Source organism: Formica exsecta, unplaced genomic scaffold (assembly GCF_003651465.1).
Source record: "Formica exsecta isolate Colony F162 unplaced genomic scaffold, ASM365146v1 scaffold290, whole genome shotgun sequence".
In the NCBI taxonomy this organism is placed as follows: Eukaryota; Metazoa; Arthropoda; class Insecta; order Hymenoptera; family Formicidae; genus Formica; species Formica exsecta.
Window position 1 is genome coordinate 392,015 of NW_021850162.1, and position 27,986 is coordinate 420,000.

General features: G+C 33.9%; 3 protein-coding genes across 8 annotated transcripts; 2 read left to right on the plus strand and 1 right to left on the minus strand.

The window, feature by feature from the left end:
• Nucleotides 1–7,318: 7,318 nt before the first annotated feature.
• LOC115237312 (protein O-GlcNAcase) lies at nt 7,319–21,061 on the plus strand. 6 transcript variants are annotated; one of them, XM_029810280.1, is made up of 14 exons: nt 8,167–8,562; nt 8,722–8,773; nt 9,230–9,563; nt 9,693–10,137; nt 10,416–10,996; nt 11,062–11,382; nt 11,473–11,647; nt 14,067–14,120; nt 15,438–15,523; nt 15,603–15,772; nt 15,953–16,148; nt 16,238–16,397; nt 16,560–16,732; nt 20,929–21,061. In XM_029810280.1, the coding sequence occupies exons 1-13, from the start codon at nt 8,493–8,495 to the stop codon at nt 16,694–16,696; spliced, it is 2,781 nt and encodes a 926-aa protein (XP_029666140.1). In that variant the 5' UTR covers nt 8,167–8,492; the 3' UTR covers nt 16,697–16,732; nt 20,929–21,061. The 6 variants fall into 6 exon arrangements, with proteins under 6 accessions (XP_029666138.1, XP_029666140.1, XP_029666143.1 ...); XM_029810279.1 differs by lacking the exon at nt 20,929–21,061 and adding an exon at nt 16,884–18,717 and having other exon boundaries at nt 8,168–8,562; XM_029810278.1 differs by lacking the exons at nt 8,167–8,562; nt 8,722–8,773; nt 20,929–21,061 and adding exons at nt 7,319–7,696; nt 7,856–7,907 and having other exon boundaries at nt 16,560–18,717.
• On the minus strand, nt 18,743–22,430 carry LOC115237313 (cyclic GMP-binding protein C-like). The gene is made up of 9 exons (XM_029810284.1): nt 22,163–22,430; nt 21,848–22,077; nt 21,524–21,758; nt 21,210–21,399; nt 20,920–21,075; nt 20,549–20,717; nt 19,697–19,801; nt 19,542–19,624; nt 18,743–19,381 (listed from the first exon to the last, which is right to left on the minus strand). Exons 1-9 carry the CDS (start codon nt 22,349–22,351, stop codon nt 19,311–19,313), a joined length of 1,428 nt encoding a protein of 475 aa, XP_029666144.1. The 5' UTR covers nt 22,352–22,430; the 3' UTR covers nt 18,743–19,310.
• Nucleotides 22,431–23,045: 615 nt separating this feature from the next.
• On the plus strand, nt 23,046–27,955 carry LOC115237310 (transcription elongation factor SPT5). The gene is made up of 12 exons (XM_029810276.1): nt 23,046–23,172; nt 23,252–23,336; nt 23,555–23,643; nt 23,725–23,977; nt 24,078–24,310; nt 24,397–24,895; nt 24,988–25,336; nt 25,434–26,023; nt 26,117–26,481; nt 26,555–26,956; nt 27,043–27,215; nt 27,365–27,955. Exons 1-12 carry the CDS (start codon nt 23,157–23,159, stop codon nt 27,605–27,607), a joined length of 3,297 nt encoding a protein of 1,098 aa, XP_029666136.1. The 5' UTR covers nt 23,046–23,156; the 3' UTR covers nt 27,608–27,955.
• Nucleotides 27,956–27,986: the final 31 nt, after the last annotated feature.

Sequence of the window (27,986 nt, forward strand, 5' to 3'; positions counted from 1 at the left end):
ATATAAAATTGCTACAATTGACTCTAGGCTACGCAACTTTTTAATTGAAACTTTCTTCTTGCGTTCTTGAAAAGTGGTATCGCTTCAGGATATGCATTCACTTTCGAGAAACCCGAGAGTCTCGGATAGTCATTTAAGAATTATATAAGCAGGTGGAAGTAAGTTTTATTCTCTCGTTTTACGTTGCTTTTTATATACTATTTATTTAATATTCTGAATTTCTAATATTCAGTGTCAATAGCCATGATAAAAATACTTACAAATTTGTGATTCCAATGTTCGAGACATCTCGTATATGTTTAAATAAATACTTTGAAAATTAATATCAGATTGGTTGAGATTATACACGATTTAATTGGTTGGAAAAATAATAAGTTTTGTTTAGAATAATTAATAAAGTAAAAATATCTTTTAGAGTTTTTTTTTTAAATGCGAGCATAAATTTAACGTGGTAATAAATTTAGAAACAGATTTTCACATAATTGAAATGTAGTCAATATATATCTTTCCACTAGTTATTAAAATAATATTTTCAGTTATATAGAGATATAACTACATCGCCAATGTAAATATAACTTCTATCAATATTTCTTTGCTGAATTAATTTAGAAAAATAAGCCAATTTGCATTAAATTTTCTTCAAACTACTGAATGAAGCTGGTATTTTGCTGGTACAATCTTCTGTAAAGCCAGCATATATAAATTCTGCATTTTAATGAAATACAGAATGGTCGATCGTGGGTAATGTATAGTGCAATGTCTTTTATTAAACTCGCTTCATGTAATTTTTAAGCAAATTATTTAAATATTAAAATATATATTAATATAAAATATATATCCACAAAAATAGACATAACATTTATTTAAATTTGAATAAAGGAGAATTTATATTGCAAATTTATTGTTAATATAATGTTCTCTGGCCGAGAAATTAAAATCAATTTTTATAAGATTTATTATTATAATTTCTGTATTTTTATGAGTTGATTAATATTTTAATGTTTATATCTTTCAAAATTTTCTTCTTTCTGAAAGAGTCGTCTGTGGATTTTCTTCTCTTGGTCATTTTTGATTGCTTAATGTTTGTATCGCGTTATCTTTTGCTCATCAAAAACACCTATTATCGAACATTCTGTATTTTTCATTGAATGAATACGTACCTGACGATTTATCACGATACAGTGGCAAACGAAATTTCACATCAGCGGTGATTCGTCATCCTGTCTCGATCTCTCTTTCTTTCTCTCTCTTTCTTTCTCGTCTCTGCGCACCCTGTGCAGGCGCAATTAAGCCGGCGCCCTCTCGATGAGTCGTTGATGAGATCGAATAACGGATCTTAGATAGAATTATTAGTGTATCACAGTCCGCGGATCCGACGCGCGAACACCGCGATCAACCATTATTATCCCGATCGAACTCACTCGCGTCGCGTGCCGCACTCCTCGCCATCGCGCCTCGCATCGCGGCGCGATTCATTCATTCATGCTTGTAGCAGCCCGTTGACGGTTCCCCGTGAGAGCGCACGTGGGTGCTTATCCACCTCTCCATCCGCGTACCCTCGTTTATATATCATAATATCACAATGGACGATTTTTGTTGTTTTTGTTTGTTAATATCTCCTGACGATTTTTTTTACGATACGTGTGGTAATAATCTTAAGCTTAGAAATCACAGTCGCGAATTGATAACGGGTCCTCGTGCGTGCCTTCATGCGCGATGTTTCCTCGCGACGTCTTCGCCATGTTCTCGTTGTACACCGAACGTACTTTCATCTTCGGTGGTTTTTTCCTCGAAGAAAGAGGAGCCCGCTGTCTCTTTATCCTCTTCTCTCCATCTCTCTATTACACTCTCTATTACAACGACGTTTGCGGAGTCGATCAAAGCCTACGACGCTTCGGGCTTCCGCGTCGACTGCGACGACGACGATGAACAATGTCGAATCGCGCTGTTTATTCTCTTCTCCTGCTGCTATTGCTGCGGACGGATTGCTGCGTCTTTCTCTTCTAACAAACGAGATCGTCGATTCCGGCCTCCGACACGGCGACAACGTTATCGATCATCCTCGCTCGTGTGTTTCCCGATCCTCTCCTGCAGAAACTTTCCTTTCGACACGATGATTCTGCTCGATGTATGCGCGGGATTTCTCTCACCCCTCTTTCTAGCTCTCTCTCTATCTTCTTTCGTCCTTGACTTCTCGTTCGAGGGAAAAGGAGAAGGACTACCATTCGACGACGTCGGGCCGCCAAACGACGCGACTACTGAATCGCGGAAAATGTCGTATGACGGTAGCCACCGATCCCGTTGCTACGTCGTTAACAACTGTCTGTTTCCTTTCGTACTCGATCACTGCTGCTACTGATTCCAGGCGACAACGACTCGTACTTCTGTCCGCGTTGTGGCGCGAGTCCGCGCGCGAGCTTTTCCGCGGTGTCGGCTTCCTGGGGGAGCGCGCGGCGCGCGATGCCATCGTCCTCCCTGCGTCCGTGCCGATCGCCGACTGTGTGCCGGCACACACGACCGCCTCGTCTCTCGACGACGAGGACCGCTGGAGCGCACGCTCTCAGTTAGTCGCTTGGTGCCGCGACGAGGCGACGCGACCGGCGACTTCCACGCAGATCCTATCCCCAAATCCTATCTCAATCGACTGCTGTCCACCTCTTTCTCGCGCCTGTAATACCTCCTCGCTGAACTTTGAGATTCTTCATAGCTCCCTCGTTGCCGATGATGATACATCGATGGAGCATCGATAGATAAATTAATCACCGCTCTGATAAATTAATAACATAGTGTTCTGTGCATATAATTATGTATCCGAGAAATGAAGTAAAGGATGTTTGAAAGGAAGGGGATCTTCCTAATGTTTCACAATGAATTTCTCGCGCACTCGGTAACGTCGATATCGAGAATCTTCTCGAGTTCTTAAAATGTCACCACGAGTTCTTACGTTCTAACATGTTCACCTTCGATCACGATGTTACGCTTCCAATCGCGTTGCGTTGTTCTTCCGTTGCACTCTCACTCGATCGCGATAACTCGTCGTCTTCGTCGTGATGGATGCGACCGCGTCATCGCGCTTTATCCGACGTCGCACTCTCACCAAGAGGTGAACATGAACCCATTCGGTGACTGTGATACTGTCGTCGTTGTCGTCGTCGTCGTCGTCGTCGTCGTCTTCGTCTTCGTCGTCGTCGTCGTCGCCGTCGTCGTCGTCGTGAGGACTCTCGTGTCGTCTTTAGTGGAGAGGCGTCGTTGTCTGGGGATGTGTATGATTCGGTTTGAACGAAGCCCGATGGATAGGATGGATGGACAGCAAGAGAATTTTATCGGGTGACAGCTGCGATTCTCAATGAGGGAGGATGTGGCCTATCGAGAGTGCGTCTCGCCGACAGCGATGATGACGACTCCGTGAATCGAACGCGGGCGGAAACTGGCTGTGCACGACGTCGATCCCCAGCTGACGAATACCATACTCTGAACGCCACATTCGGCACGGTCGGTCCTCCTCCACGTTCCTTCGCCTCTCGCGCAAGCTCTTTTCTCTCTCTCTCTCTCTCTCTCTCTTCCTCTTTGTCTTTCTCTCTCTTTCTCGCCTACCCGATCCTTCTTCCTTGATTTTCGTCAGGCTTTCTGTCTCTTTTTCTTCCTCACCACCCACGTTTTTGTCACCCTTTCTTTTCTTTTCTTCTTTTTCCTCTATCTTATTCGATGCTTCTTCATAGATTTTTTTTCCCTTCTTGCTTACTTATCGCACATTTTATTTTTCTCACATTTTACTATTTCTATCTTTATCTGGATCTCTTCTCACTTCCTTTTCCCCCTCCTTTCATTTCTTTTTCGCTTTCTTCCTCGCTCGCCTCGCCCAATCGCACTTTCTTTCTATCGTCCTCAATCGCGTGCTATTACCTCGCACTCCTTGCAGAATCGGAATTTCTAGTTATTTTTTAATCTCATCGCGGGACGCCAAGCAACTTTTCTTTTTATTATTACTATTGTAAAATAATCGGTAACATAATTATTACTACTGTAAAATAATCGGTAACGTGCACACGAGCCCTTCGTTCGCCCTTATCGATTACGACGCATACTGCGCGGGTTTGCGAAGGATCTTATCCTTTTCAATTCCCATCGATACGAAAAGAAGTTTCACTATTTCCTTTTGCCCGTTACTCGTTTTTTTCATGTGTGAACACGGTGGAATATACAGTGATAACCCGCGTAGGAGACGGGGAACGCGCAGTGTTATATAATGCCTATCTGTCTGTTTGTCTGTCTATCTGTCTGTCTGTCTGTCTGTCAGTCTGTCCATCTGTCTAGATGTGCGTGCGTGTTTGTACGTGCGTTTGCAGCAGCCGTGTTACGTATACAAGTGTAACCCCGACACGCCGATGTTGGGCGGCTGATAGCCGGCCTCGCACTGCTCCTCCGATATGGCTACACGCCGTACAACGGCAGCGGCCTGGCCGTGCGTTCTCCACTCCTCTCGAATCACCCACCCCGTCGCTTTGCTCCCGGTCCGGAGCAAAAAAAAATCACCACCCTCTCATCGCGACGACCCGGGCGCCGCGCCACGACGCTACCTGGAAGCGATTCAACCCCGGGTCCCTGGTACTCCTCTATCAGGAGGATTGTCCTTACAATTTCTTCTTCTTTTGCATTCTTTAATATTTTTATATTCTTCTTGATCGAACAAATATGTAATATGTCATAAATTTCTAATTTGCATAAAATATATGAAAAGTAGATTATTACAGGTTTTTAATTTATAAATAAATGTTATAAGCGCATATATAACTTGTAGGAATAATGATTTTATGAAAGATACATTTATCTAAGCACGACTGCAATCTGATATGTTTGATTACAAATGTGGATTTCTATTATGATGGAATTAATGATCATATTTTTCATCAATGACAAATTTTGATTTTTTTAGCAATGCACAATGCACGCGATTCTATCGATAGAAAGTAATACCATCTTTTATTTTAAATGTTGTTTTCTTTCTTCTGTATCTAATTGTAAGAATATTGACATTATATATATCACAATCCACTTAACTTAATCGGTTTGGAAATATAATCTATTATTATTGTATACCTAGTTTTATTTGAAATCGTTCTAATATAATCTTGCTTCCTTTATACTTACTATATTACTTTATACATATTATTTTAATCGTATTTGATAGTACAATATATGTTTGCAGATAATGCTCGTATTAACATATCATGAATATATTGTTCTAAATGATAAATTTTATATTAGATAACAAGAACATTACAAATATTTAACAATCTTGAAGTCTCCAAACTAATGTAACGTCAGAGCGCTAAAGGCAAACAATTGTGAATATCTTAATAATAATAATTATAATAATAAATACAAATAAATGTTTGAAATATCACATAAAACATGTCTATAATCGATTTTTTATTTATATAATTTATTAATGATAATTTTATTTGTTTATTTACCATAGATATATTTGTATGTAGCCTTATCTCTCTCAATTCGAAATTCTTTGAACATGTGAATAAATTATATTTCTAATATAAAAGACTCTACCAAATTTTCCATAATTATCTTTTAAGAAATCTTAATTTAATTTGAAATATGTTTATCGGATTCAAACAAGAGTATTTAACATCTTATATTTGCTAATGAAAGAGAAAGAGAGAGAAAGAGAAACGGAAATTATAAATTGTTTTTATAACAATACACCACATTTACTTTTTCGAGCCGATGTTTCATATTCTATCAATTAATATTGGAGTAGATGTAAATTTTCCATGTTCGATAGTATTTTAGGATAAATTATGAGATTATAGCGTCGTTTATTGTGATATTAAAATTCATCAAGTACAAATGCCGAGAATCCCGCCGTGAATGAGGCTCTTATTTATTTGCAATAACATCTAAACACTTCTTACCTGGATCTATTGTCATCTCTAGCGTTGCTGATAAGTCTTGCATTAAGGATGATAAACGTTACACGATTGAACACAATAATGTAATTACTCGCGTTATTTTTGAAGAACTTGCAATACAATGCGATACTGTCGAGAGATTTACCGTGTAATGACTTTGAAAATGATCGTTACAATCGAAGAAGATATAATACTCAACGCGACATCCCGTGAATCTTAGTTGTACTAATATGTCGATTTCCCGCCTTTTTGACGAATGCGATATCGTGACTATTTACGGGAGATACAAAGTGACTGTAAATTAGCGCTTATATTCCGTTCTAATTCTTTTATGGGAAATATGCTCTTAAATGTCTTTCATATATTAAAAATTATATCAATATTTTCTATACAGATATATAACATTTTTGATTCTGTATATATTTATTTTTATTATATATAATAAAATAAATTGTTTTTATAACAATAGACTTATTTTTTCGGCAATGTTTCACATTCTCTCAATTAATATTGGAGCAGATGTAAATTTCCCATATTCAAGTAATATTTTAGGATAATTTGTGAGATTGTAGCGTCGTTTATTATGTTATTAAAGTTCATCAAGTAGAAATGTCGAGAATGCCGCCGAGAATGAGACTTATTTATTCACAATAACATCTAAACACAGCTTACCTGAATCTATTGTCATCTCTAGCGTTGCTGATAAGTCTTGCACTAAGGATGTTACACGAATGAGCACAATAATGTAATTATTCGCGTTATTTTTGAAGAACATGCGATATAATACGATACTGTCGAGAGGTTTACCGCGTAATGACTTTGAAAATGGTCGTTACAGTCGAAGAAGATGATACTCAGCGCGACATCTCGTGAGTCTTGGTCGTATTAATAGAACGCGTATATGGCGCTTATGCCTGTGATTGATGTATTCTTGTAGATGCACCACCTGTTGAACATCGAAAGCACGTCCTAGGTGTGTTCGAAAATGACTCTACTCCAACAATTTCTAACGCAACTTTGACAATTCGACACTGTCATAAATGTTTTATATTATAGATAAAAATTCTCAACTCATGTGTAATATTAAATTAACCGATACAAAGTTTGAAATAGTTTGACTAGACGACGGTAACAATATAAGAATATATCTAAATATGATGTGTTTTCAAGAAAATATGCCTCGTTTTAGGCGAAAAAATATACGTGGCATATACGAGCTAAAATACGCTTTTATTATCACAGCTGATCTGAACTGATCTCAATTTCCGCGACTGTCATACGAATACCAGGAAAGAGCACCATCTCTTTTTCCCGCCGTGTTCGCGACCTCGATGGATCGAAAGATCGTTCGGTGGTATCGATCAGCGTGCATCGGGTGCAGTCTGTCTGTCATCATATTTATGAGCTTCCGAGCGCGCTCCCATACTACATACTTTCTCGGAATCTCAGCTGCTGCCGAGTGATGTCAATGAGATTTCTGTGTCGCGTCTTGTACATATAGCAACACGTACATATGTCAATCGCTTCGCTTGCCTCGATTTTATTGTCGTAACATCATATACCCGCAGCTCTCTCTCGACTAGACTACTTCCCCGATTTTCTCTCCCTCTTCTTTCCCTCCCCTTTTCTCGATTTACAACACCTCGGGCCATTTTTCTATCTCCTTGATCCCAAAACAAAGTACTTCTCGCAAGCTGCAATGACCGAGACAAATGGGGCCGCGAATCTGAATACGAAGAATGGAAATTTCATCTGCGGTGTGGTGGAAGGTATATAGACACATTGCAAAATGGTTTAAAAATACTCGTAGTATTTATGCGGAAATGCTTGATTGGGCACGATCGGGCTATGACGAGCAGAGAACCCTGCGCCTCTTATAATATGACGTTTTCAATCCTTTGCTAAATACATATTTCCTTGTTTTCCAGGTTTTTATGGTCGGCCGTGGACTACCGAGCAACGAAAGGATCTCTTTCAAAAGTAAGTCTCAGGAATAAGTTTATGCTGGAAGAGAATTAATGGAAATGAGATATTTATCAAGAGAGCATAGTAATTGGAATATTTCTTTCACTGGCCTTAATTTTAATTATAAAAGTTTTCCAATCATTATTTAGATATATTTCATGAGATTGTTTTTCATATATTATTTAAAAAGATGAGAAGAAGCACAGTTGTTATTAATTATATAATGCGATGGATCGAAAGATCGTTCGGTGGTATCGATCAGCGTGCATCGGGTGCAGTCTGTCTGTCTGTCATCATATTTATGAGCTTCCGCGCGCGCTCCCATACTACATACTTTCTCGGAATCTCAGCTGCTGCCGAGTGATGTCAATGAGATTTCTGTGTCGCGTCTTGTACATATAGCAACACGTACATATGTCAATCGCTTCGCTTGCCTCGATTTTATTGTCGTAACATCATATACCCGCAGCTCTCTCTCGACTAGACTACTTCCCCGATTTTCTCTCCCTCTTCTTTCCCTCCCCTTTTCTCGATTTACAACACCTCGGGCCATTTTTCTATCTCCTTGATCCCAAAACAAAGTACTTCTCGCAAGCTGCAATGACCGAGACAAATGGGGCCGCGAATCTGAATACGAAGAATGGAAATTTCATCTGCGGTGTGGTGGAAGGTATATAGACACATTGCAAAATGGTTTAAAAATACTCGTAGTATTTATGCGGAAATGCTTGATTGGGCACGATCGGGCTATGACGAGCAGAGAACCCTGCGCCTCTTATAATATGACGTTTTCAATCCTTTGCTAAATACATATTTCCTTGTTTTCCAGGTTTTTATGGTCGGCCGTGGACTACCGAGCAACGAAAGGATCTCTTTCAAAAGTAAGTCTCAGGAATAAGTTTATGCTGGAAGAGAATTAATGGAAATGAGATATTTATCAAGAGAGCATAGTAATTGGAATATTTCTTTCACTGGCCTTAATTTTAATTATAAAAGTTTTCCAATCATTATTTAGATATATTTCATGAGATTGTTTTTCATATATTATTTAAAAAGATGAGAAGAAGCACAGTTGTTATTAATTATATAATGAAAATGTTAATATTTTTGTATTAATAGTCAAAGAAATGTGATATTATGTTATCTTTTAATAAGAAATTCATTATTTATTTTAGTATAGATTGCAGATATGCACTATAGTTTTTCTGTTGCCTTCTAAGTGCATTAGTTTTATTTCATTTTTCCAATTTGAGCATTATATCAATATATTTCTTATATATTAGTAATATCATATATCGATATCAATTGAATTATGTATATCATGCTGGATTATATAGATTGAAAAAATGGGGAATGGATTCTTACTTGTATGCGCCAAAAGATGATTACAAACATCGAGCTTATTGGAGAGATTTGTACACAGTCGAGGAAGCAGAGCATTTGACTGGCCTGATCACAGCTGCTAGAGAATATGGGATAACTTTTTATTACGCATTATCCCCAGGATTAGATATCACATATTCCAGTTCAAAGGAAGTAACTGCCTTGAAAAGAAAGCTGGAACAAGTTAGTCAGTTTGGTTGTACAGCATTTGCATTGTTATTTGACGATATAGAGCCAGAAATGAGTGAAGCTGACAAAGAAGTGTTTCAGTCATTTGCACAAGCTCAAGTACGTATACAGTATTTAAGCAGTCTAATAGCAAGTTTAATGTTAGTAAATTAATAATTTTATATCTTCCTTACACTTATATTTTTAATGTTTTATAACAATTTATATTGTTTTTCTTATTGTTTACAGGTTTCTGTCACAAACGATATTTTTCAACATCTGGGTCAGCCTCGTTTCCTTTTGTGCCCTACGCAATATTGTGCGACTCGTGCAATGCCAAATGTCGCGTCTTCAGAATATCTCAACACTCTCGGAAGTAAATTAGCTCAGGAAATTGATATAATGTGGACTGGACCTAAAGTCATATCAAGACTTTTAACTGTAGAATCTATCCAAGAAATCACAGAAGTACTCAGGAGGCCACCTGTTATATGGGATAATTTACATGCTAACGATTACGATCAGAAAAGAGTGTTTCTCGGACCATATTCTGGTCGTTCTCCTGATCTTATACCTAAACTTAGAGGAGTTTTAACTAATCCTAATTGCGAATATGGAGCAAACTTCATAGCAATTCATACATTGGCTCAGTGGAGCAGATGCAATGTGGATGGAAAGAGAGACCTAAGTTTAAGTATGGTTTTTTTTTTATTATGTTTTATTTTGTAGAGCTTTCTTTCTCTGGACAATAAATTTTTAAACAAGAAAAATATCGGCCAAAGATTTGTAGGACAGGAATCGAATATTTTGCTTTCTAGACAACTGGTCTAAACAATTAAATTATGTTAAACAATTGTCATGTTTTTTACATGTTATGTCTAAAAATATATAAAAAAAGAGGCAAACAATATAGAATTTAACAATCATGTATTAATAATAAATGTATAGAAACTGATGAAAATTATATTGCAGATGATACTGTATCAGCGGATATTAAATTAGAAACCGAAACAGAAGATGGCGTTCTTGGTGAAGATGTTCCATCGACATTATCGCCGAATATGTACCATCCTCGACACGCTCTGAAAAATGCAATAAGCGAATGGCTATTGGAGTTCAACAAAAAGAAGGCGGCCTGGGGTGTAATAGTCAAACCGCAACCATGTGTCGCGCCTACGATACCTATTCCAATAATACCCTCTGTCAACACATGTATGAGTCTCACATCGACGACAACAACCACAGTTCCTGCCACATCTACGGCTGGGGCGAATTCTAATCATCTTCAAGCGTTGGCGGAAGTTTGCTCAACTGTAACATGTAGCGATAGCTTTGCCCAACCTTCGTCTGGACCTGTGATGAATTCTCTAGTATCGGATATAAAGGTGGTCAGTGAACCTATTTTGACTACATTATCCACTATTGGCGGTGATCCACCGTCAATAGGGTTATCTTCTATAGAACCTATGGATTGTAATACAACTCCAAATAATTCGCCGGCGCATATAGCAAAAATTCAAACGGAAGATGATGCTATGGTAGATAATATTTCTGTAAGTTATTACAATTTTTGAAAATTTAATTATGCATGTACAATCGTGTAACTTTTGTTTGTCAGACATGCAGTGAAGCTTCCGGAAGCATGCAAGTGGAAGTAGACGGTACCTCTCCTACAGTTAACGGTACACAAATGATAATAGAAAATGATAGCGAAAATCATGAAAGTTCTGATAATGTAGATGTGATACCTCAAGAACTTGTGGATATCGATAAGCAACTTACGCCCGAGGATTTGTCACTTTTATGCGATCTATTTTATTTACCATTTGAACATGGTGGTCAAGGAATTCAACTATTGCAAGAATTTAATTGGTTGAAAAGTAACGCATATCTTGTTATGAAAAAATCTAAAGATGAAGAACCAACGTCTGAATCAGATGTGAGTTACATTGCGAGCAAAGTCAATTACCTTCTTATTTATTATTCACATTATATAATTTTGATACCTTTTTTTTGCTTAATCTTTCAGATTGAAGAATGGCATCTTCGTGCAACCAGATTAAATGACATGTGTAATGCAGTAAATAGATTATTCCAAAGGCTCACATACTGTAATAATCGCGAGTTGCTATATGATCTGTATGCGTACGTATGGGATATGAGGGGAGTTGTGTCTCTCCTAAATAGTTATGTGAAATGGCTGGGTAAGTTGTTTTGTATATTGATTCATATATAAAATATGATATATTGACGATACTAAAAATTATATTGCATTAAATATTCTTCCTAAGAAATAATCTGTTTTTTTTACAAAGAAAAAAGCAAATAAAATTACATTATATTGAAGATAATTATGGCATGAGACAATTTGCGAAAATTATTGATAATTATTGATAATTATTATTATAACTTCTAGAAAATTTAAATACTTATGATTAAATTTAAATTTGCCTTATTAAAATAATTTTTTCAATTTTGCAAAATTTTATATTAATTACTGTCTTATACACATACGCAATATACATATTAAATCTTGTCAGATATCAGAAATCTATATGAATCAAAATAAGAATTGATAAACGTGCACATATAATTTTGCTATTATTTTTATCCTCCATAAAGAAAGTCAATTTGAGATGCTAGTATGCTGGTACAAAAGTATGCATGTGCAAGTCTATGATATTATTAGTTTTACTAGTTTCAAATATATGTACTTGTTACATGCTCCCGTAACGATTTTATTATAAAATTGTTATTTATCTTATAAAAATTAGTTTTTCCAATTTGAATTTTGACCGAATTTTTATCCATTGTACTGCAGACAAGTGCTGTTGTTTCGACTTTTTTCAGAAATATTATAATTTATTATCTATACTTATATATTTCAGAACAAAAGTGTCTTGAGTATTGGTAAGTGAACGTTATCTTATTTTTTTGTTATATAACTTTATCTTTTTACAAGGATAATATTTATCAATGATTTGATCTTAAAGTTGAGATGCTTATAATAATATTCTGTATGACGCTTGTTTTGTTATCTAAAAGAATACAATTGATTGTTTAATATTAGTTTTACATAAAATTTAAACTAAAATTTTGCAATGTTAAGCACAATATATAAAAATTATTTATTATAAGTTTAATATATTGAATATTAAATTAAGAATTATTTACATGATATTGGTATTATAATATTTACATTATATTATAATATTTACATTACAAAATTAATATAATAATTGAGTTATTTCCTTGTAAATTGATGTATTGTGCTGCGAAAATTTGCTATACATAGCTACTTTTTAATGTCCGTAAATTACTGATCGTTTGATACATGACGCTCCACATAATTTTCTGCTTTTTTTCTAATATATTTGAATCACTTATATATATACTACAAAAGGAAAAAGAAAATTTATATACTTTCAGTTTAAAAGGTAATATTGTTTTAGAGGCAATATCTAATATTTTTCAAATTTGTAACTTTCTTTTTAAAAAAAATGATAACTTTGATGAAATAACAGAGTGAATTTCTTTTGCTTATTTATTGTATTTATAATATAATACAATATTCTTTTGTAATTTGCATAGTAACTAGTAACACTACTATCAGTAATATTCGGAAATGCACATATTCCAATCTGCATATTCGTGAACTCGTAATATGTATTTGTTTCTGCGCATTAGAGATAAATGCATTGTACTTTGCAAAGGAAAAATTTTGCTGTAAGTCAGAATTACACACTTACTATACATAAATTTATACTAATCACATTAGATATTTTTCGAGAGAGAATGCGTGAATAGACAGGAATTTATTGAAATCTATTATATGTTATAAATATGCACGCACAATATTGATACTTATCTGAAAAATGTTGATGTTTGTTAGCCATTTTTCATTTCTAACACTTTTGTACCTTTTTAAAAACGATTCTGACTAATGGCCGCTGATTCATTTTGACAATTATCAAATAGGCAAGCCACAACATTTATTCTTCTAATTTTAAAATTTCTGATTTTGAAATTTACACTTTATACAATTAGTGAAATATGTTTTACATTTTAAAATGTTTTATATCTGTGTTCCAAATTTCTTGATCTAAATATAACTCACAAGTGATATATATGTCTGATTGAAAATATGAAATGAATTGATGTGGCTTTCCCGCACATGGCGAAAAGATCATTTGTAGCAATGGCGAATACGGTGATTTTTATGAGATGACATTCAACAGCATCTTTAAGGAGCTGAACAAAAAAATGCTGAATTTAAAAAAGTACTTAAACCAGCTATTAACATATCAATCGACTTTCTTTGCAGATAACACAAAGCAGGAATATGTTTATGTATGTGTTCCTCTTCTTATACAATCATTTTCAATATTAAAATTATTGAAATTGGAAATTGATTTGCTTTAAATGTTTATTATTTTTTAATAAATATGATATTTCTTTATTTACCAAATTATTTATTACAAAATTGAGATGATCTAAAATCTAAATCTTAAAACAGTTTATTTTATAGTGAACATCCTCCTGCAGAATGTAAATGATCAAGATCAGTACAGCTTGAATTTATTCACTAACTTGCATTTCTGTGTTTTTTTGTCTTGTTGATAGCGTTTGGCAGATTTCCATCGACGATGACGACGTTTACCCAGGGCAGCTATACATGTATGCGGTTCAGTCTTTGAGTAACATAGCAGAAAGCGCGCGAAATAATAAAGTTCCAAACATTGCAATGATATAGTTGTATTTTTAAAATTTTGTTTGGGATTTTATAAAAGATCACCTCGTTTAATAAGTTGAGCGAGAAATATGCGCGTAGAAGCGGCGTTATAATAGCTCGAAAAATCAATGTGTATAAAGCACATTCATTTTCGTGTTAATAGACGATGGACGTACTTCTCATGATAATTTCATTAGTAATATTTTATTTTTTACACATTTATATATAATTCATATAAATTTATATGAATATATAAAATAAAGATATTAAATTTTTTTAATTTATATTTTTAAAACAGAATATTATATACAATTGAATTAATAATATTCGACATAATGGTTTTAATAATTTTGAGTCTTTGAATTAGGTCCATCATAAAATTATGTAGAATTGGCACAGTTTAGTAAACAGAAATGTATAAGCTCTTGAACATGTCCCATCTACAAATCTTTGGTCATTTGTGATAAAAGATACTCTTCCAATTCTTTTAATATATCTCTTTAATATATGATAATGTTTATGGATTGCAAACAATAGTATTGCAGTAAAAGTATTTATTCTTTTTTTTTATCTTAAATGATCAACTATTACTTGCCTTTTGCCAACTGGCCTGCACTAATTTATTTTTTACTTAGTTTCAGAAGCTATGTTCTTTTCAGGCGTGATAAGAATTTTATTTCAGGCGCATATTGGCAAACTGGACTATTATTCCAATTTTCCTATATCCTAATCCAATGCTTCAAGAGTTTAGCATTGCGCGAGCTTTGGTGCAGCATGTGACATCTGTAATTCTTTTCCTCTATTTATTAATGTTAATTTTTTTTTAATCAAGCAATATATTTAGATAATTGTAACTAAACCTTCTTGAAGCTTGACATTATACAATTCTTTCAATTTCATACTCTATTATATTATTCGTACTATATGTTGTCGAATATTTCTATAAAATTTTTATTTTTCTCTATCCAATCTTTTCTTTCAAATCTATAAAACTTGTTGCACCTCAGTTGTCTGATTGGTTGGATCATTTTTTCTCTCATACTTTAATTGACATGAGAAGCAGAAAGGCATTCCAAGATAAACGGGAGAAAGAAACATGAGACAACTCCAATCGAATTGTATCCTTGCATGTTAAAGATTTAAGCAAAATTGATGCTCAAGCAGTGGAAGCCAATTGAAATTAAATTTTACGCATAACGCGCGAATATTTAACTCAAGTGTTTCGTGATTTATTAAAAATGATTTTATGTTTTGGGCTATAGGGTTTTCAAATGGTTGGAAAGAAACATTTATGAGTGGAGACCAAGAGCCATGGGTTTTCCGCGGTGGACTTACAGCTGATTTACAGGTGCGTTTAATTCTCTTATTGTTCAACTAATCATAAGAATGATGAGATACATTGAAGAATATATTACTTGTGTGTTTAGAGATTAATTCCAGTGGACAGTGGCAACGACTTATTTGTCTATAAAGCACCAGAAGTGCCCAATAGTAAAATATATACAATTCGGCCATATTTACCTAGCGATGAAGAAGCAATCTATACAGTTTGCAATCAAATTAATAATTGTACAACTTCATCAGCTGTTGCAGATAGGTATAACATCAACGCATGATATATTAATCAGAATAATTAATCAGAAAAGAATATATATTAATTTCTCTTTTCCAAGAATTTTCCGCTTCTCCAGCCAAAGTTTATCGAAGTTCTATTTCATATAACTATTTTTCGTTTAAAAAGAAAATTATTTTAATAGATATTCTTTTTATAATCTAGATTTGTTGGAGGATATCTAACCTTGAGTTCAGAATTATGTATGGTTGTTGAGGATGAAAACGGTATAGTGGGTTATGCAATGGCTGCGCTAAATGTAAAATCACACAACCAGAAAATGGCTGTTTCTTGGATCCCTGAATTGCGAATGAAATATCCCTTAGATAATAGCATTAACGAATTACCACAAAACGTTCAGGTATCAATGACTTTTTATATACATTTGTATTTTTGTATATTCTTCATAGGATTTTTGTACTGACGATTTCCAAATTAAAATTTGTGCAGGATGCCATACAATATTTCCATTCATTTATTCCGGATGTGACAGAACAATTATGCAGGCAACATCCGTCGAGACTTATATGTGCTGTATTATCAAGTGTAACAGATCAGTCTATTTGTAAACGTTTAATAACTTGTATTCTTGCGGCTTTAAGAGCGAATGGTACGAGTTCATTACTGAAACATAATAAAATTTATAATAGAAAATTCGATCTTTATTAAAAATCGAAATTTTATATTTTTTTCATTATATGATTAGATGTTTTTGAGTATTATATTTTGATATTTTTGAATACTATATGTGATTATATGGGATATGTTTCAGGTTCTTTCGGAGTACATACGACACTGTCGTCAACGGATAAAGAATCCCACGAGTTTTATGGCAAGTTGGGTTTCGTTGATTTAAATCCAGCACACGAGGAACATCCTGGAATTAAGACTATGTGTAGAAGTTTCTAACAAAGAATCAGTGCTCCGGTGATCTTCATCAACAAGGTATATTTACTTGGACCATCTCCTAAAAAAACGATGTTTTCTTAGGGAAATAATTAATAGTCTAAGAGACTATTAATAAAATTGAGCGCCTTTATTTAAACTGTAAGCACGCTAATGCGATAGGTTAAAAAAATAAGTGTACTTCTTTCAGAGGTATGTTGTGCAACCGGATATCAGTAATATTCTGATATGTAATCTTTCTTATAGTATCAAACTCTTCAGAAACCTTTGTTTGATACAAGTATACATATATGTACATATGGTATAATTGATGCTAATTAATATCATATTTTAATATCAATGATATTTCATTAACTATAACAATATATCAAAAAACACATTAAGAAGAATTAATAAGAGTACATAGTGCAATAACTAGATTTGTTTTCAACATAACATGTGAATTCGATTCTTTACTTTATCAATAGTCACATCTATATATTACAAGATTATGACAATTCATCTTATTGGTTTTAATAATATGTATATGTATAAAATTCTTGAATAGATAAAAAGAGAGACGAAGAAGGAGAGTGTATGAGTGTATGTTATGCGAAATGCCAGTATGTGTGTTCATTAATAAGTTGTCTGAACTTTCTAATTAATTGAAAATTATTTTCTTATCAAAACCATGTATAAAAATAATCGAATATAATTTTAAAACACATCTTCTTTCAAATGCTTATAATATATATTATATAGCAGATATTACACACATAAAAAATATATTGCTTCAGATTTTAAATATATATAATTCTAATCTAATGCATATTATCCAAAAACATTTTTTGTAGTGTTTACTGCTCAGCCATAAACATAATATACATTGGCATTTTCAGTGAGAAAGCTTTTTAGGTTTTATATATAATTTTTCATTTTATAGTTTTTATTATGGATATTTCGATCGACTCTACAATTGCGTGTGCAATACATATGTATATATGCCATTACAAAATGTGTGATGAGATATATAAGACACTTACATAAATGGTATCATTCCTTTATCATAATCAATCATTATTGGACATATGAGCAAGATATCGTAGATGTTATCTTCTATACTAAAGTCATATATTCGGCATTATAAATATGCAGGCATTATATATGTATATTGTTTTAACTTATTTTAATCGCTTTGTGAAAGCACATTATTAATTAAATATATTAATCATTAGAAGAAAGATTTTTTTATATCACAAATAACACCACAAGCAAATGCAAGATAGAAAGCGCAATATTATAATGAAAACAATAACGCACGTTATATAAATATATATATATAATCATTTTTTATCATGTCTTTATTAAGATATCAATTAGTTGATTTTTTTTTTATATCTCTCTGTACAAGCTAAATGCATAGAGTGTACGAAATGTACAGAATTAAAAAAACTAATCACAACAGATATAGATTATTTGCCTCCATCGATGGTACTGATTATAGTAATAATTTACTGTGTTATTTTTCAAGAGAATTCTATATAATACATACCTCCAAACTTTGTTACAAAGCTTGATTAAGTGCCATGTACAAAAAGAAAAAAGAACATTTGTGATTATCGCACATATATTTGCATATATATGGTGAGAGAGATTATGGCTTTTAGGATTTTTATACTGAATATAACGATAACAGTAAAAAGAATCGAATGCACTAGCGAGGAGATTGGAAGGAACGCGTGCGAATTCTCTCATAAATCATTTTAATAATTTTTGTAAGTACTTTCGAAATACACACATGGAATATTCACTTTTATTCATATCTTTTTACCACATGTACATTGATAGTAGATATGATATGTTTGTAGAATATAATGCAAAATTCCAGTTTTCTTATATATAAGAAGTTCATTTCTTACAATAGTAACAGAAATATGTTTGTCCAATTGCCTCGACAAGTGCTACCGAAACTGGGCATGAAATTGATATTGTAATATGCGTGTGTGATTAATACTGTTTTATTTAAATAAATACCTCAAGACTGATACTGAGCTTGGAATTTTCTATAAATAGTAATAGATACAAAAGTATAAAATCTCCGAATAAAAATCAGAAAAGAAAACATTGAGATTAACTGTTTGGAGAATTCATTGGAGCTGTTATAATTTCGTTGAATCTTCTTAGATTTTGAACTTCCTTTTGAAATTGTGAGAGCTATGAAATAAATCAAAATAGTAATTATTTTCTTAATAAATTTTAACTACAAAACACGTGCGACATAATAACACAATGTACCTTTTTAATCTTGGTTTGCAGATATTTTTGTTTGGATTTAGGTGTCAATATTTCTGAAGATTTCGTAATTTCAAACTTTTGTAAAGATCCTAGTAATTCTTGAATCTTGTTATTTATATTTCTAAAATATAATATTTAAAGTTATACTGAAGAATTACTGAAAATGTATAATATTTATTCGACTTATCTATATATATATATATACACTGGTGCAGCAAATCTTAATTTTCCATTTGTCTGGTTATCCGCATTTTCTTTCTAGATCGGATAATAGAAAATTTGTTCTTATTAAATTTTTTTGACTTGTTATTTTTTTCTCAGATAAAATATATATATATAATTATTATACCGCTTTTTGTGGTTGTTTTCGTATCGCAGGATAATCTTTGATGTCGATTGCGAAAGGAATATCGTCTAATAAATAAATAAATAAATAAAAATATATATATATCATAAGTTATAATACGATTATGCAAATATTTTCGTATTTTGTATTCGTGTTTGGAAGAGTAAAGAATGCAAATATAGATTCTACTTTCTCTTTCTATCGTATAAGAAAAGTATTGTTGTATACCTTCATTTCTTCTCGATACTTTCTCCATACTTTTACTGAAACTTCGTTTATCACGTCTCCATTCTTTTATAGCATCCGAATCTCTATATATAATATAATTTATCTATATGTGTACTATTTGCAATTATTGAGAAGAAGTTAGATCGATATCTTACTTAATTTTTTGAATTGTTGCCGATTGTGCACTGAATAAATCTCTCGCTTTAGATATCCATTGCAGTTGTTGTTCCATAGCAATATTGGTCCCTTTATTCTCGCATCTAAATGCAGAAAATGCCCATTGCATATTTTTTACATGTAATAATAAACTCCTGCTATTATACATATTAATATTTTATTATTATTAGTGAAAATATAATTAATGTAGATATTGATATATATAGATATAGATATTGATTAAAAGTTATAGAGATATCTTATCGGTTTTGATATCAAGATAATTCTCCAAACACGATAATATGCAGCGCGAATCTTTCAGTTGCATCGGGCGCAGTTGCATTCTTTGCATATCTTTCGTGACAATATCGAAAATTAATTCCACGTGTTCGGAGTTTCTGCATTTCTTTTTCTCCTCACTGAATACCTCGGGGTTGCTCGATTTTGCAAGCGTAATGTGTTTAGTTTCATTACTGATCGTTTTAATTCTACATTCCTTTCCAGAATAATGTTTATATGTTATCAACCCCGTAACATTTCGTCTAACGTAACATGATCTAGGCGATGGTCCGATTAGATGCAAGATTTTCGCATCCACTTCGGCGATCTCTCTTCTGATGCAAGTTTTGCTGGCATCGTGACATGAAGTTATCATTTTTAAAAATGCGTGTTGATCGCATTTTTTATCTTGATAATCATCACTTTTATTTTCCTTCATGTTATTCTCATTCTTGTATCGGATGTCAGCAAGATTTCGCGCACATGACGTGCAAAGAGAACTCGTTGCATCATCGATACATGTATCCTTTATCGGATCCTCCAGGAAAGTATTAATTTGCGAATTGATGTACCTGTTACTGGGTTTGTAAGCTCTGCTCCTTTTCCTAACCGAAACGCCCTTGAACGAACCGATATCATTGGTGCTTTTCGATGCTTGCTGCGAAATTTTTGATAATTTTCGTCGCTTTTCGTGAGGAGATTGATAACACAAAATTGTTGATAATTTTGGTTCAATTTTTTCTAAAAGAAATTTGTTTTGATTATAATTTATATATTGGCGATTATATTGATTTAGCAGTTTATTTCATTCAAATAATCGTTAGTAAATCGTTAATTAATCGTTAATTAATTTAAATTGAAATATATGTTTAATAACATATGTTTATATTATGATAGGAAATTAGAATATATAAATTCGATATTCGATATTCGATATTCTTACGCTCCACAGATATCGCAGGATCATCCGGATGTAATTTATTCCATTCAGTTCGGAGATAGTTGAGAATACCCGAACATCCGAGAGCTATAACATCCTTTGGAGGTGTAATAATAGGATTATGTGCTATATTGAGTATTTTAAGTTTTGGCACCAGGCCTGCGAAATAGTACCTCAATTATTATTTTAAAAATAAATAAAACAGATGTCAAAGAGAATAGAAACACGATTTATAAAATAATTATTACTTATTGATAAGAAAATAATTATTATACATATATCCATTTACTTACACAGTTCTAATGGCAATTTCTCGAACTTATTTCCTTGTAGCAGGATGCTTTCCAGCGAAGGATGCGATCGAATACTCGTAGGTAAATTTGTCAATTGATTATTTCTAACGTCCAGCCATTGCAAATGTGGCAAAGAAACGAAAAGCTCTTTAGGAAGTTTGGAGAGATTATTATTTTCTAAATATAGCATCTGAAAATGAATAGAATAGAATATCTTAATCGATGTAATAAGAGTCACTTTTTAAGCACCTGTAATAAATTTTTGCATACATTTTTAATTCTAAAAATTAGTATAAATCGTATTGTATTCATACTTGTATTGTAGAATATTTTTCGATCACTTCAATGGGAAAGAATGTAAGACCAGCACTCGTTAAATCTACAAAGTTCTCGTTATATATTTGAGATTTATTTGGCGGTGGCGTCGAGGGTGAGATACATATATTTGGAGACTTCTTCGTTTTTTTCTCCCCCGCTATCGAGGAAACGTCTGAAGCGCTATCCGGCAATGCATCTTCGTTAAGTGAGAGATATAAATCGTTCCCTTCGTTGTTTTCCGGATCTTTTTATGTATCACAGTAAAAAGATGATATTAAAATATATTCGATAAGAGAGAAATTTGTAACATAATTTTTCGCGTACCTAAAGTGATGGTTTTGGCGTTGTGTAAGACAAGATCTTGTGTCTCTTTGCCAGAAGAAGCGTTTGTATTTTCATATAAATTGCTCGCTGCATTTTCTTCGAAAATAATATTGAATTCAGACGATGTTTTTTCATTGTCTTCTAATGCTTCCCATTCTAATGCTCGAGAGGATCTCGTCGGAATGTCAGTTTCGGAATTTCTTTCCTCGTTCTCAACGACGTTTTCCTACAAACATATAATACGAAAATATTGTTAATTTACTTCATTAATCGATTTATATTCAAAAGGCAAATTGTATTAAATTTCATACCTGTTCTTCCGTTTCTCTGGACGTGTCATTGTCGTTCGCCGTATCCACTGTCGATTGTTCGCCAATCAATTTCTCTACGTCGTCCTCCACATTGCTCATGCATTCATGAATTGATATAAATTTTTCAGTTTCCGATTTCTTGCACAATCCATAATACTGTGCAAGAAGATTTTCCGCTATATCGGACATGTTAAAATTAAAGCCAGGTTTACGTATTCGAAAAATATAAGTAATACTCAACAGTAATCATGAGCCTGTTGTTTATTTGTTACCTAGGCAATTTTCCAGCATTTGAAAGATCCATCTTTCACAAATTTTATTCTCTTTTAGTTATTCTTAGTTTTCAACTTTATATAATACGGAAATGAATTCTTTATTTATACTTATATAAGTCTATTTTTTTTAAAGATATAATATAAAATTTTGAGATGCTGGCTATAAATAAATTTATCATCCTATTATTCTTTTCTCTCTATTATATTCTTTTATGATAAAGTGCGAATATTGAATTTGTATATCTGATGAAATTGCAAATATAAAATTCAGATATATATAAAATAAAATTGGAAGAAAACAGCATAGAATTTCAAAAAACTATTCTAAGTAAAATTTTATTGAAATAATCCTATTTGAGATAATATATAATACATTTTCGGGTCGGAACGTATGTGACATTCATGAATAATGACAATTAAACAGCTGTTAAACAGCTGTCTCAAGCTGTTTGTTGAAAATTCATAAATATCATAATCATAATGCATGAATATCTAGATACGAAGCGTCCAAACCAGAAGCGATACTTCTGTACTTACCCTCTGAGTAACATCTCCTTTTGAATTCTAGAAATTTTCGTTAGTAGCGCCACTTTACTTGTACTACTCCAAACTCCATATTATTCATTCCAATCTTATTCGGAGATTTGTTTTGTGTTTTTAGAGAATACGCGTTTCTCTAAACTACATCATTCATATTTTCACGAGCAAACAATCTCAAAATGTCGGATTCGGAAGGTAATAATTAACAACAAAAGTGATAATAGCATGGTAGTATCAGTTTTTGATGTGAAAAATGTATAATAAAACTTGGCAGGTGCAAGCGATGCTGGAAGTCGTTCGCGAAGTTCGGGATCCAGGAGTCCGTCTAGGTCTCGTTCACGTTCTCGATCACCATCTGGGTAAGTCAAAATTGTAATTCTCGAATTATTTACTTGCATATGTAATATATATTTTATATATGCATAGAATTCTTAATATCTTTTAAATATATTCAAATTAGCTTATCTTATTCTAAGTGTATGCTATATATTATATATAGCACATACACATACATATATATATGAATAACATTGAAATATATTTTTTTTATTATGTATAATGTTTATTTTATTTGTAGTTCAGAGGATGGAGATGCAAAGGCGGATGAGGCAGAGGAAGTTAGGTCAGGAGATGAAGAAGCTGTGGAACCTGAAGAGGAACCTGAAGGTATAAATTAGAAAATTTTTAATATTAAATAAAATATAAGGAATTTTTTTTACAATTATTTTCTGTGTTTTATGATTACAGGAGAAGACTTGGGTAGCAGCGAATATGATGAGGAAGAAGAAGAAGAAGACGACGATAGACCAAGAAAAAAAAAGAAGAAAGATAGATTTGGTGGTTTTATTATAGATGAAGCTGAAGTGGATGATGAAGTTGAGGATGATGATGACTGGGAGGAAGGTGCCCAAGAAATTGGTATTGTAGGAAACGAAGTGGATGAATTGGGACCAACTGCACGTGAGATTGAAGGACGACGTAGGGGTACAAATCTATGGGAGTAAGTATTAAAATTTTGTGAAGAAGGATATTATACAACTTATTTAATTTTTATTCAAATAAAAGGAATTGAATCTTTAATAAATATATTTTTTTATTAGTTCACAGAAAGAAGATGAAATTGAGGAATACCTTAGAAAAAAGTATGCTGACGAATCGATCGCTGCTCGTCATTTTGGCGATGGTGGTGAAGAAATGAGTGATGAGATTACTCAGCAAACTCTGTTGCCTGGTGTAAAAGATCCTAATTTGTGGATGGTGAAATGCCGTATAGGAGAAGAAAAATCTACTGTGCTCTTATTAATGCGAAAATTTATCACATATCAATTTTCGGGTAAGATATAAATTTTTAAAAAAGTGAATCTCTTTTATTCTTATTATATATCTTCATAAATATTCTTTTATTCCTTAAAATTTTAGGTGAACCTCTCCAGATAAAATCCGTTGTGGCCCCTGAAGGTGTTAAGGGTTACATTTATATAGAGGCTTACAAGCAGCCTCATGTAAAAGCTGCTATCGAAAATGTTGGAAACCTCAGAATGGGTATATGGAAGCAGCAAATGGTACCGATTAAAGAAATGACAGATGTGCTGCGAGTAGTTAAAGAGCAGACTGGTTTAAAAGCTAAACAATGGGTCCGTTTGAAACGAGGCATTTATAAGGACGACATAGCTCAGGTCGATTATGTCGACTTAGCACAAAACCAGGTTCATCTAAAATTATTGCCAAGAATAGATTACACTAGACCACGCGGTGCATTGAGAACAGCACAGAGCGAATCCGAAGCATTAAAACGTAAGAAGAAAAGAAGACCACCAGCAAAACCATTTGATCCTGAAGCAATCCGTGCTATTGGTGGAGAGGTTACTAGCGATGGAGATTTTCTGATTTTTGAAGGAAATAGATACAGTCGTAAAGGGTTTGTTTCATTCTGCTGTTGTGTTCTATGTTTTTTTATTTTTATGTGTATCTTATTATGGATTTCTTATTGTGATTAATTATTTTGTACAGCTTTCTTTATAAGAATTTCACCACAAGTGCTATTATCGCAGAAGGTGTTAAACCTACACTTTCCGAATTAGAGAGATTTGAAGAAGCGCCAGAAGGTGTTGAGATAGATTTAAGTGGCGCACCAGGAACTGGAGTTTCTGGAAAAGAAGATCAAGCTTTAACTCATTCCTTTAGCAATGGGGATAATGTAGAGGTGTGCGAAGGTGAATTGATAAATCTACAAGGAAAAATTGTTTCCATAGATGGAAACATGATTATGGTTATGCCGAAGCATGAAGAACTCAAAGAAGCCTTGGAATTCCAAGCTTCAGAATTACGAAAATACTTTACACAGGGCGATCACGTAAAGGTAAAATATCTGCAATGTCAATTATACTCTTTCTATTAAAATGGAAATTTATCTTTTATAATATTATATTACTATATTGTTTTTAATTAATTCATAGGTTGTAGCCGGAAGATATGAAGGTGATACAGGCTTGATTGTCAGGGTAGAACAAAATAGAGTAGTTTTGTTTTCCGATTTATCAATGCATGAACTTGAAGTCCTTCCAAGGGATTTGCAATTATGTTCTGATATGGCGACTGGCGTTGATAGCTTAGGACAATTCCAATGGGGTGACTTGATTCAACTTGATACGCAAACAGTCGGCGTCATCGTACGATTGGAACGTGAGAATTTTCATGTACTCTCTATGCATGGAAAAGTGGTCGAAGCGAGACCTCAGGGTCTTACGAAGCGTCGAGAGAATAAAAACGCGGTCGCTTTGGACTCGCAACAAAACACCATACAAAAGAAGGATATTGTTAAGGTGGTTGACGGGCCGCATGCAGGTCGAGGTGGTGAAATTAAACACTTATATAGGAGTTTTGCTTTTCTACATTCGCGAATGTTTGTCGATAATGGTGGTATATTTGTGTGCAAGACCAGACATTTACAGCTATCTGGTGGGAATAAGACAAATTCTATAAATTCCATGTCACCAGCGGCGGGATTTATGTCACCCAGAATTGCTTCTCCAATGCATCCCAGCGGGTTGGTTTCTTATTCTTATTCTGTTTTATTAAACTCGAAATATTACTCTCACTTTTAAATTTTATTTCTGTAAACTACCCATTGTTCTTACAGAGGCGGTTTTGGTCGAGGCGGTGGTGGAGGTGGAAGAGGCAGAGGTCGCGGTGGCGGTAGTGGTGCGAGACGCGACAGGGAATTAATTGGAACAACTATTAAGATAACTGGTGGACCATACAAAGGAAACGTGGGTATTGTAAAGGACGCGACGGAGACTACAGCGCGCGTGGAGCTGCATTCCACTTGCCAAACGATTTCCGTCGATCGATCTCACATAGCGAACGTCGGTGTCCCGACAAAGGACGGTGGTTTCAGTAGTTACAACAGAACTCCAGCCTACACAGCCGGTGGACAAACGCCGATGTATGCGAGAGACGGATCGAAGACGCCTATGCACGGCTCTCAGACGCCTATGTACGAAAGTGAGTAGCCGTGTATAATATAATTTTTTTACTTGGAATATAATTTAAAATTTGCTTAATTTTAATGTTACAGACGGTTCTCGCACTCCTCATTATGGTTCGATGACACCATCTCACGATGGTTCGCGAACTCCAGGACAGTCTGGAGCCTGGGACCCGGCAGTTACTAACACACCCGCTAGAACGAACGATTTTGACGGCTATAGTATGGAAGAGGGTGGTTCACCCGGCTATGCGCCTGGATATCCACCTACTGGAGGACCATTTACCCCACAAACTCCGGGCACTATGTATGGTTCGGAACAAAGCTTTAGTTCATATCAACCAAGCCCTAGTCCTGCGGGCAGCGCTACCGCAAGTCCAAGTCCTGCAGGTTATGTTGCTACTCCGTCCCCAAGTGGCACTGGATATACTACCAGTCCTCATGGAGCATTTGCAACACCATCTCCGATGAGTTACAGTCCTATGACACCTGGTAAGCAATGTGACGATGACAAAGGGATCTAATAGATAGAGTTAATACTTTTTGTGTGTGTATAACATAATTTTTAATTTTTGTAGGAGTGGCAGGTAGCCCTTACAACCCACAAACACCTGGTTCTGGATTGGATACAGGTGTCGGTTCTAGCATAAGTGGTTCAGATTGGCATACAACAGATATTGAAGTACGCATCCGTGACTCTCATGATGATCCTGCACTTGCTGGACAGCAAGCTGTTATTCGAGGAATTTCTGTATGTAATTCTGCCAACTCTAGATATATATAAGATCTAAATTTTAATTATTACGATATTAATATTGATATACACATACACGCGCACGCGCATACATATATACATATATCTTTCATACACATTTGAAAAATAACATGTTTATTTGATAGGGCGGTATGTGCACCGTTTACTTACCTACCGAAGACCGAGTTGTTAATCTAGGATGTGAGCAACTGGAACCTGTAGTACCATCGCGTGGCGATCGAGTCAAAGTAATTCTAGGAGAAGATCGCGAAGCCGTTGGCACTTTACTTTCAATTGACAATCAAGAGGGTGTGGTGAAACTTAATACGGAAGAGATCAAATTCCTACAATTGCGATTTTTATGTAAAATGAAAGCATCTAACACGTAATTTTTCAGCTGATTGCATTTATGTTATAATGAATATTTATAATATCGTGGCAAATAAAGACGACGAAGAAAGATAACGAATAAAGACATTGTAATCGTTGATATCTTCTTATTATAATATTCATTTTAATTAATATTTTGACATTAAGGATACGTTCACGCTTTGGACGTTTACCCACTTAAGGCGCTTATAAAATTCTTTCATTGCTTTATTTTGTTTATTTTGACTCTGTGAACGCTTAGAAAAGCATTAACGATGTCATAAATACTGTTAATAAATGCTTATTTGATCGAGATAGAAAAGAAGCATCGTTGCTGATATTGTGGTAATAAAAAAGTAAAAAAAAAAAGCGTAAATACTAATATGCGTTTTTTATTTG